The sequence below is a fragment of the Antechinus flavipes genome, chromosome 5 (assembly GCF_016432865.1).
Source record: "Antechinus flavipes isolate AdamAnt ecotype Samford, QLD, Australia chromosome 5, AdamAnt_v2, whole genome shotgun sequence".
NCBI classification, from domain to species: Eukaryota; Metazoa; Chordata; class Mammalia; order Dasyuromorphia; family Dasyuridae; genus Antechinus; species Antechinus flavipes.
This window is the reverse complement of record NC_067402.1, coordinates 17,935,168-17,946,642: the sequence shown is the minus strand read 5'-3', so window position 1 is coordinate 17,946,642 and position 11,475 is coordinate 17,935,168. Positions and strand designations below refer to the sequence as shown.

General features: G+C 52.3%; 1 protein-coding gene across 1 annotated transcript; it reads left to right on the top strand.

The window, feature by feature from the left end:
- The first annotated feature begins 559 nt into the window (after positions 1-559).
- Positions 560-11,123, top strand: TRIL (TLR4 interactor with leucine rich repeats). The gene has a single exon (XM_052000908.1). It carries the CDS (start codon positions 6,687-6,689, stop codon positions 9,135-9,137), a length of 2,451 nt encoding a protein of 816 aa, XP_051856868.1. The 5' UTR covers positions 560-6,686; the 3' UTR covers positions 9,138-11,123.
- The last annotated feature ends 352 nt before the right edge of the window (positions 11,124-11,475 follow it).

Below are 11,475 nucleotides of genomic sequence, written 5' to 3'. Positions count from 1 at the left end.
GGAGAAGACACTGACACGTTGGCTACTTTTTCTTGCTTCCCAAAGGCTCTGAGACAGTGACTGGTGGGGAAAGTAAGTGTGTCTCCTTTGCTTCCACTCTTTGAGAATCTTAAGTCTTGTTACTAAAAATGAGGGACCGAGGAAACTGGCTCATTCCAGAGCTGATTTTGGCCTGCGTTCCTGAAGACTGGGGGCTTGATCTTTGACTGGATCTGAGAGACCTCCCCAGAGCCCAGGAGCTCATCTCTCACACAGCTGGCTGTTGGCTTATGACAGGGGTCATGGCAAAATAAATAACAAGGGTAACATTTTGTTCACGGTCTGAATCTCTTCATTTAACTCCTTAACTCTCCTGATCTAGTTTTCAGACTTAAAAGTATGCAACAGATTCCAGAAGGTAATCAATATTAATATTCACTTAAGTGAATATTAATTTTCATGACTTATGTGCTGGGGTATCCTACATTTGTGAAAGGGACCAAGTCAAATCAATTCAGCAATCATTTTTAAAAATTTTATTAAAGCTTTTTTATTTACAAAACATATTACACGGGTAATTTTCCAGCACTGACCCTTGCAAAACTTTCTGTTCCAAATTTTTCTCTCCTTCTCCCCCACCCCCTCCCCTAGATGGCAAAAAGTCCTATACATGTTAAATATCTCACAGTATATCCTAGATACAACATATGTTACATGGGTAATTTTCCAGCACTGACCCTTGCAAAACTTTGTTCCTAACTTTTCCTTCTTTCCCCCCATCCCCTCCCCTAGATGGCAGGTAGTCCAATACATTGTAAATATGTTAAAGTATATGTTAAATCCAATATATGTATACATGTTTGTATAGTTATCTTGCTGCACAAGAAAAATCAGATCAAGAAGAAAAAAAAATTGGGAAAGAAAACAGAATGCAAGCAAATAATAGAAAGAGTGAGAATACTATGTTGTGGTCCACACTCAGTTCCCACAGTCCTCTCTCTGGGTGTGGATGGCTCTCTCTGTCACAAGATCATTGGAACTGGTCTGAATCATCTCATTGTTGAAGAGAGCCACATCCATCAGAATTGATATTATGGAATATTATTGTTCTATAAGAAATGACCACAGGATGATTTCAGAAAGGCCTGGAGAGATTTAGATGAACTGACGCTGAGTGAAATGAGCAGGACCAGGAGGTCATTGTACACGGCAATAACAAGACTATACAACAATCAATTCTGATGAAGGCTCTTTTCAGCAGTAAGGTGATTCAGGCCAGTTTCATTGATCTTGTGATAGAGAGCCATTTGCACCCAGAGTGAGGACTGTGGGGACTAAGTGTGCAATCCAACATAGTATCTTCACTTTGTGCAGCATAATTGTGAAAATATGTATAGAAGAATTGCACGTGTTTAACATTTATTGGATTTCTTGCTGTCTAGGGGAGGGGGAAATGGAGAGGAAAAAACTGAAACAAGGTTTTGCAAGGGTGAATGCTGAAAATTATCTATGCATGTGTTTTGAAAATAAAAAGTTTTATATATGTACATGTGTGTCTAGTATTTAGTCCGTATGAACCATTCATGCATTTCCCAATAGTATTTTGCCTTAAACTACCAGCTCCAAGGGGACAAAAGAGCAGGTAAGATTGAAAAGTTGGATTTGGGATCACTTTTATCCAGACGTCCAAGCCTAACTCTGATGTTTTCTTGTTTTTGACTACAGGCAGGTAAAACTTTCCTGAGCCAATTTACTCATTTGTCAAATAAAGATATCCTGGTGGTATCTACCTTCTCAGATTGTTCTGAACAGCAAGAGAAATAAAGTCCTATATTTTGGCCAACATTATTAATTAAATCGTTTTATGGTGAAGGAATCATTGGTACCATCAGTTGTAGTGGGGATTATGAGAGTACATCTTATGGATCACGTGAGGTTTCCTTCAATTATTAGACTCTTTGATCGTATTCAATTCATGAAAAATATTTTCCCTCCATGAAGAGGTGGTTGTTCTAGAAATAAAGCAAATGCCAAATGCCAAAGAGCTCAATGTCACTCAAGTTTAAACCTGTCCCACTGGTTAAGAAAATTTCAAAATGGCCTTACAAAGATGCTGGAGTCATTTGCCATTTCCTTCTCCAGCCCATTTTATAGATGAAACTGAGGCTAACAGGTTAAATGACTTGCTCAGGATCTCACAGCTAATAAGTGTCTGAGGCCAGATTTGAACTCATGAAGATTAGATTTCCTGACTCAAGGACAAGAGTTCCATCCCTTGTACTGATCCACTGCCCAAGTCACTGAGGACAGATGGGCAATGCACCAGAGCTGTAACTAGGGTGGGGAAACTAGGACTTTGTCACGAGGCCCTGGAATTTAGAGAGTGCTGACAACAATTCTACTACATGGAAACAACTGAATTTAGCATCCAGTTAGCAAGAATAAATAATTACATTAAGAAGCTACCAGATGCCTCCAGTCCCTTCTGGCCATATCCTGCATAGACTCTGCCCTGTCCCACTCAGCTATTTTTCCCCTTGTTCTCTAACAGCTTCAGAAGCTGTTTTATTCTATTTACTCTGAACAACTTTTGTGATTCTCACCCAAGCATAGAAATGACTTGTAACAGCTCCATAGTCAATATACCTTCTTCATATACACACACACATAAAAATTAGCTATACGTTATATATGTATGGATACTGTTTTTTTTTTAGGGGGAATGGATGATTTCAAAGATCTCCCCGTCCAAAAGGCCGCACTTCACAGAAAAGGATCCCCTTAGGAAAAGCAGTCACGATGAAACATCTGGTAGCCACTCCTCCTCTCTACTTCTCTTCCGGAAGGAGATTAAATATATCACTTTCAGCTGTGGATCAGGGACTCCTGCTCTCATTCAACATAAAAGTCAGGGAGTTTAAGTGACAAGTCTTTGTAAATGGGAGTAAACCGTGGCATCGGGAAGAACTGTTTATACTTCTCTGAAATAGGCCGGATGATATTAACTTCAAATAGCACTAAGTACACATGGCAGATAGATTGTTTTCAAGAAAATGGAACATTATGGAGAAGTGATCATCTTCTGACATCAAAAACTCAGGAAGGTGTTTTATAGCCTCAGAATTCCTCGCAGAAATAAAGAGCAGCTTCCATAGGTAAGGAGAGCAGCAGCCGTGCACAAGCTGTGCACCGATTGCCTCTGATCTTGTAACTCGGGAAGGCACTAAAGTTCTCCTCCTCCTTCTTCCCCTTCTTCAAGATCATCAGCCTGACAATAACTAAAGATCAAGCCATCCCAACAGGGCTCCCCGGGCTACTTTGGAGAAAAGTCAGGCAGATAGAAAAGAGTATCCTTCTAGAGAAGATGAATAATTGTTCTCATCTCCCTCTTTACCTATAACTTGTGATCCACAGCCCTGGACCGCAGGGAACTTCTGTCAGATTCTTGTAAAAGAGCCAAAAGCATCTGATGAGCCAGACTCGTGGTTTCTTCCATTCGGCACCATTATCCTGTGAGGAAGCTCGGTGCACTGGGTAAAATACTGGGCTTGAAGTCAACATTGTTCAGTCATTTAGGTAGTGTCTGAATTTGCGTGACCCCATTTGGGGTTTTCTTGGCAGAGATGCTAGCTAGATACTGGCTCATTTTACAGATGAGAAAACTGAGGCAAAGTATCTCAGGCCAGATTTGAATCTTCCTGACTTCGGGCCCTCTCTATCCACTGTATCCCACCTCGCCACCTTTTTGAAGTCAGGAAGATGAGTTCAAATTCTACTATCACCAGAGATATCTTATACCCCTTCCTTTTCCATTTTGCCCTGCTCCTCCCAACCCAAGGCCATTCTGGAATCTGTCTAGTAGAAGCAGCAGTGTCCCTATTGGAGAATCTAACTCCTCTTTCCTTCCCCCCTCTCCTAAAGTTAGGGGTATGCTCCAGCCCTCTCATATGGAGAGAGCAGAGTGTTAAATTCACATAGAAATGGAAAATCAGCAACTCCAATTCAGGGTTTGAGCTCTTGTTTTGCCAATTGTCTTGATTCAAATAGTGGAGAAAATGTTAATAAAATACAGTGTCTTGGACACTTTTTGGACAGTCAGTATGTCCCCTGCTGTCTGCTCAGGTGGTTTCTCTTTTCTCCCAGAATTCCTCCTTTCCAGCCTCTGCTCTGGAGGTTTCTCACTCTCTCCCAGAATGCTGCTTCCTTTCCCTTCTGTTCCTCCAATCCTCTCAAAGGGACAGCTCGAATTCTTCCTCAGGCAACAAACCTGTCCTCCCTGCTCCGGCTCCCAGCCATGAACTCTTCTCTGAGTTATTTTAGTTTTATTCTTCACTTGGCAAATTCTACCCATTTCAGGAAGTCTTGTCAATAACAACATCCCTTCTGGGATGACACATAGAATTGTGCTTTCTAACTGGTGTGGGCAGGATTTAATCTTGCATATTACAGCTTGCTTTGCATCGGTGTCTTGTCCCACAATTAATGGAAAAGGCACTGAACTGAGAGTTACAGAGAACTGGATTTGAAGCTGACTTCTACCATTTGATTCTCAGTCTCTTCATTTGTAAAAAAGAGGCTCATGGACTAGTATCTTCTAAGGCCCCTTTGAGCTCTTAATGGAGGAGGGGGGGGGGGGAAAGCTAGACAAGCTTCTTTAGGAAAGAACTATTTGTCTTATCTGAACTTTGCATATCAGCTAACACTGGACACTTATGTTGCATTGTATAGAGAATAGTGTACTGCTTTTTACTATTGCATTTCCTCTTCCAATATTTCAGGATTTGCAAAATAATGTACAAACCTAGGGCTTAGTACTTGCTAAGGAATTTAATAAATCATTCATCCACTCATCTAATTAACTTCATAGCAATCCTAGAAATGGGTGTGCCTATTTTACAGATGACAACATTGAGGCTCTAATTTAGATTAAGTGACATAGCCAGGATCACAGCTAAGAGACAAAAGGTTTTCCTGACTCTCCATCCAGCCCTTTAGTTTTTATCTCCCCAGCTTTCTTTCTATCCCACTCAGTTGCCTTTTCCAAAGCAGAACCGTAGCAGGTGGGCACCGGAGAGCCTGGCAAACCCTTGCTGCAGGCAATGCCATGGGCCTTCAATGCCCCCCCGGAGATTCGTTGTAGACCTCACAGAAGCTGACTAGGAGAGCTGCAAAGGTCGTAACAGGATTCATAGGAACGGGATCTAAAAACTGGCCCGGCAGGTCCTCGCCTAAGCCGCCCGGCGCTGCCCGGCTGCCTGTGCCAAGGCCCGCTCTCTGGGAGCCATGTTGAACAAGAGCCCCCTTCCAGGGGGCGGAAGCCAGGCTCCCCCAGCCCAGTCTCATCCCCCAGATGTTAGAGCCCAGAACCCAGGGCCCTCAATGCCCGGGCCCGCCCCTTCCAGCAGTAGAACAGTGACAGCGCCCGCTCCCCAGCCCTTCCCAGACAGCCTTGATGTGCCTGCCAAAAACTTCCTATATAATGCGGATGGCCCCGGGCCAAGCTCGGGGAAAACTTCCTGCCCCAGCTCCGGGAGGGTGGTTCTCTCCAGGCAATTGACTTCCACCGGATTGCTCCGAGGGAACGCTCGCTCGCTCCCGCTGCTCGCGGGAAGGGGCCAGGTTACTCTTTTCAAATAAAAACGGCTCTGGCTGTCTGCAGATGTCCTCGGTGGTCGCCTCCCGCCCCTGCCCCCACGCTGCTGGCCGCCCCCCTCCTCCGTCCCGAGAGCCGGCCCTCTTCTCCCACTCCTCCCCTCCCCCCACCAGCCCTCCTTCCCAGCCCCCGCCCGTTCGTCCCAGGCCCCGCAGCTGGTTCCAATCCGTCCCTTCCCATTCGGGGGCCGCTGTCCCCGGAGCTGCCCAGAAGCAGCGCGGCGGCGGCCCGGGCGGCTCCAAGATTTCCTGCTCCCCCTCGCGGGGGGCTCGCTCTTAGCCTCGCCGGATCCTCTTTCCCGCCTGGGGTCCCAGGGGGGGACCAAGTGTGGGAAGTACGAATTTCCGGCCCCGGTTTTTTTTTTTTTTTCTCTCTCTCTCTCTCTCTTTTCCCTCAGCACTTTCGGGAGTTCGGCTCGGGCAGGCAGCCCCGGAGTCTGCTCGTTAGTCCCCAAGCTGTGGCGGGGGAGGGGGGAGGGGGCCGCCCTCTCAGATCAGCCCTTGTCCTCCCCCCTTGGCCAGGCGGCGGCGGCAGCGGAGGCAGAGGAGAAGGGAGAGCGGCAGGAGGAGGGACTGCAGCCATGAAGCTGCCCGGCCACCTGGGCTCGGGCTGGGCGGAACGCGGACGGGCCGGGCTCTCTGGGGAGTTCTGAGCGACCTCCTTCCAGCCCGCAGTCGGGGCCAGTCCGGGCTGCCGGGAATCAGGCCTTGCCGCAGGCCCACAGCGGACCCGAAGGCGGAGAGAGGCCGGCTTCCCTCCCCACTCCCCGGCCCCGCCCAGACGGACCGTTGCACTCGGTCCGCGGGCCGGCAGGCGGGCGAGCAGGCGGCCGCCGGGGCGCGAATGGTGCTCGCGCGGCGGGGCTCGGTCCAAACTTGAGCCTCCGGGAGCGTCTCCCCAGTTGCCGAGCTCCGACGCCAGGAAGGAACCCGACGGAGCGACTCGGGGGACTGGCGGCGGCTGCGAGCAGGGAAAGGGGCATGAGGCAGAGAGCCCGGGGCTGTGGGCTAAGCAGAGGGACCCGCGCGCAAGTCACGCAGTCGGCCGTTCGGGGATGGAGGTCGCCTGGACTGTCCGCTTCTTGCTGCTGCTGGTGGGCGGCTGCTTCTCGCTGCCGCCCCCACCGGAACCCATCTGCCCGGAGCGCTGCGACTGCCAGCACCAGCAGCACCTCCTTTGCACCAACCGCGGGCTGCGCGCGGTGCCCAAGACCAGCGCTCTGCCCAGCCCCCAGGAGGTGCTGACCTACAGCCTCGGGGGCAACTTCATAGCCAACATCACCGCCTTCGACTTCCACCGCCTGGCGCAGCTGCGGCGCCTCGACCTGCAGTTCAATCAGATCCGCTCCCTGCACCCTAAGACCTTCGAAAAACTCTCGCGGCTGGAGGAGCTCTACCTGGGCAACAACTTGCTCGATGGGCTGGCCCCGGGCACGCTGGCCCCTCTGGCCAAGCTGCGCATCCTCTACGTCAACGGCAACGAGATCGGCAGGTTAAGCCGGGGCTCTTTCGAGGGCCTGGAGAGCCTGGTCAAACTCAGGTTAGACGGCAACTCCCTCGGCTCCCTGCCCGACTCGGCCTTCGCACCCCTGGGCAACCTCCTCTACCTGCACTTGGAGGCCAACCGCATCCGTTTCCTGGGCAAAAACGCCTTCGCTCACCTGGGGAAGCTGCGCTTCCTCAACCTGTCCGGCAACGAGTTGCAGCCCTCGCTGCGCCACCCCGCCACCTTCGGGCCGCTGCGCTCGCTCAGTACCCTCATCCTGTCGGCCAACAGCCTGCAGCAGCTGGGCGGCCGCGTCTTTCAGCACCTGCCCCGGCTCGGCCTGCTCTCCCTGAGCGCTAACCAGCTGGCTCACCTGGCCCCCGAGGCCTTCGTGGGGCTGGGCGCCCTGCGGGAGCTGCGCCTCGAGGGCAATCGGCTGCGGGAGCTGCCCGCCGCGCTGCTGGACCCGCTGGGCAGCCTGGAGACCCTGGACCTGAGCCGCAACGAGCTCTCGGTGCTGCACCCGGCCGCCTTCCGCCACCTGGCCCGGCTGCGCGAGCTCAACCTGCGGGACAACGACCTGGGCTCGCTGGCCGGGGATATCTTCGGCGCCAGCCCGGCCCTCTACCGCCTGGACCTGGACGGCAACGGCTGGGTCTGCGACTGCCGCCTGCGCGGCCTGAAGCGCTGGATGGGCCACTGGCACTCGCAGGGCCGCCTGCTGACGGTGTTCGTGCAGTGTCGTCACCCCGCGGCGCTGCGCGGCAAGTACCTCGACTACCTGGACGACGTGCAGCTGCAAAACGGCTCCTGCCTCGAGCCGACCGCCTCCTCCCCGCAGCCCTCGGTCCAGCCCGCAGTCTCTCCGGCAGCTGGTGCCGGGGAGGTGCAGGGAGCGCCCTCTCCTGGTGGTCTTGGGAAGCCCCAGTCCCAGGCGCAGCAGCGCGGGCGAGCCCTCCCCGGGGTGGCCTCCGACGAGGGGGCGGGGACACACGGCAGCAACCAGAGCGGCCTGAGGCTCAGCCGGCGGGGGCCAGGCCCGCAGCGTCCGTCCTCCTCTTCCGCAACCACGCTTCAGCTGTCCCCACCCGCGGATCTGTTGGAGAAACGCGAGGGGACGCGCCCTCCTTGGGAAGAGGAGGGCCCCTCCCAGCCCACCCCGAGCTTTCACGGGGACGCCCCGTCTAGCTCGGCCCCATCGCCCGCCAGCGATTCCGGGCAGAGGGCGGAGATGCAGCGCCTGGCCGCCAAGCATCGGGAGCGGGGCGCCCCGTCCGGGGCGCAGGAGATGCTGCCCCCGCTGGTGTCGGACCCGTGCGACTTCAACAAATTTATCCTTTGCAACCTGACGGTGGAGGCGGTGGGCACGGACACCGCCACCGTGCGCTGGGCTGTCCGCGAGCACCGCAGCCCCCGGCCGCTGGACGGCGCCCGCTTCCGCCTGCTCTTCGACCGCTTCGGGCAGCAGCCCAAATTCCACCGTTTCGTCTACCTGCCCGAGCGGAGCGACGCGGCCACGCTGCGCGAGCTGCGAGGAGACACCCCCTACCTGGTGTGCGTGGAGGCGGTCCTCGGGGGGCGGGTCTGCCCCGTGGCTCCCCGGGACCACTGCGCGGGGCTGGTCACCCTGCCGGAAGCCGGGCACGTTGGGAGCCGAGCCGGAGGCGTGGACTACCAACTGCTGACCCTGGTTCTCCTGGCCGTCAACGCTCTCTTGGTGTTCCTGGCGCTGGCGGCCTGGGCCTCCCGCTGGCTGCGGAGGAAGCTGCGAGGCCGCCGGAAAGGGGGCGCCCCGGTCCACGTGCGTCAGATGTATTCCACTCGACGGCCTCTTCGCTCCATGGGCACCGGGGTCTCGGCAGACTTCTCGGGCTTCCAGTCCCACCGGCCTCGCACGGCCGTGTGCGCCCTGAGCGAGGCGGACCTCATCGAGTTCCCGTGTGACCGCTTCATGGACAGTGGGGGCGGCAGCGGAGGGAGCCGACGGGACGACCATCTTATGCAGCGCTTTGCTGACTGAGGCCCAGGTGCCCGTGGAAGGGGGTGGGGCCGGGAACGCTGTGGGCTCCATGGCACAAACTCTCCCCCAGATCTCCCCACTGGGGACCTCTTTTTCCTCAAACCCTCCTTTGCCTTGGCCCTCCGGCCCCGGGCTCTGGACTGCCCAAGCCGGAAAATCGCTGGCTGTCTTGTGAGGCCGGCTGACATCTGCTGTGGCCGTGGATCGGGACCATTTCCTTTGCTATCGTCCCCAAACCGTCAGCTTTCTTTCTTTTTTTTTTTTTTTTAAATTTTTATTTAATAATTACTTTATATTGACAGAATCCATGCCAGGGTAATTTTTTTTTTTTTTACAACATTATCCCTTGCACTCGTTTCTGTCCCGATTTTTTCCCCCTCCCTCCCTCCACCCCCTCCCCTAGATGGCAAGCAGTCCTTTATATGTTGGATATGTTGCAGTATATCCTAGATACAATATATGTTTGCAGAACCGAACAGTTCTCTTGTTGCACAGGGAGAATTGGATTCAGAAGGTAGAAATAACCCGGGAAGAAAAACAAAAATGCAGATAGTTCACATTCGTTTCCCAGTGTTCTTTCTTTGGGTGTAGCTGCTTCTGTCCGTCATTTATCAATTGAAACTCAGTTAGGTCTCTTTGTCAAAGAGATCCACTTCCATCAAAATATGTCCTCATACAATATCCTTGTCGAAGTGTATAATGATCTCCTGGTTCTGCTCATTTCACTCAGCATCAGCTCCTGTAAGTCTCGCCAGTCCTCTCTGTATTCATCCTGCTGGTCATTTCTTCCTCAGTTTTCTTTCTGTGGGAGCAAAAAAAAATGGAGGAATTCGCTTCTCCCACCAGCTGGATCTCTGTCCTGGTGGCAGGGGGCCAGGCCGGAGGCCTTGGGCCAAGCCTTTGTGTTTAATCACTGCCCTCTAGAAAGACACACCTTTGTTTTTGTTTTAAAAACTGGAGAGCCTCAATGGGAGGTCAAGGCAGCAGCCCCTTGTAGCCCAAGAATCCCTGCTGGGGCTAGGGAGAGCTGGGGAAACGGCTCCCGAAGCCCTCCGGCTCCCTATTCCTGTGTGCTGAGGTAGCATCCGGGGGCTTTTCGGATTTCTTCTGCTGAGACAAATACCCAAGAATTCTTTGAAACTGTGAAGACTCTGCCAGTCCTGACTGAGCACTAATGAGCACCCAGGGCTTTTCTCGCCAGCCTGGCTGTTTAAAAGGCAATAATGAAGTCACCAAGTAGTTCAGCTTTGGGAACGGGACCTAAGGCTGCAGCCTTTCCTTGGAGCCAGTTCAAGAAGGAGATGGATCCCTTACCTGTGTGGGAGAGCCCATTCCTGGGCCTTTCCTCCCCCTGCCCGAGGCAAAGGAAAACGCACTGGCAGCGGCTGCAGCTGACTCGCCCACTTGGGGAAGTTTCTCATGGTCTCTTCCAGGTCACTGCGTCTCTGACAACTAGAATAAACACTAGAGGAAACTGGATCAAAGATCCTACAGAAATCATCCACTTGATGAACTTCCCTTAGTCTCTAGCTGAAGATAAACCTAATTAATCTCCTAATGTACAAGTGGCTGAAGAGACTAACTCTTCCCTGACTGAGCTATGGGTGAGCCCTCGCGTGCCTTACTCTGGGTGGAATGGGAGAAGCTGTGGACACCAAGTGAATTACCTGTGCCAATGAGTGTCTTTCTACTAAAAACCAGCAGAATCTTCCAAGGGATTAGAACTCACTGTGAAAAAATTATTATTTTTTTAAAATTAACCCATACACTAAATGTCTGGTGTTTGACTCTGCTATCAAATATTGATAAAGTTATGTCCTAGCTTGTAGAAAACACTTGTAGGCCTTTTTTTTTTAATCGTTTTTGTTTCCCTATTTTAGGGTGAAACTCTTTAATCTCAGAAGTCCTTAATTTTATGGGATTATTATTCCTTCCTTTGCATTTACTGAAGTCTGCATCTGACACTAAACATAGTGCTTTGGTTTACATGAGTTCTCCTCTGTGTGTGTGTGTGTGTGTGTGTGTGTGTGTGTGTGTGTGTGTGTGTGGTCTGGGAATACTGTCCTTTAGAGGTACCAAACTGTGGATCTGTTTCAGGAGAGGATGCCGGGGAGACTAGGAGATGGGTGTTGTCTCCTTTTGTGATCTTTGGATTTAGTGCCTGGGGGTCTGAATGACTCAGATGATTATCTCCCGGCCAGGGCATCACATTAGGTCCAGATGGAAATGGACTGCCAGGGCTACTAGCCAGTGATTGTTCTAGGGTCTGGGGAGTTCACAGGCCACTTGATTTCAGCCTCATCCCAGACTCATTCATCTCCTTTAGCAGAGAGCCCAG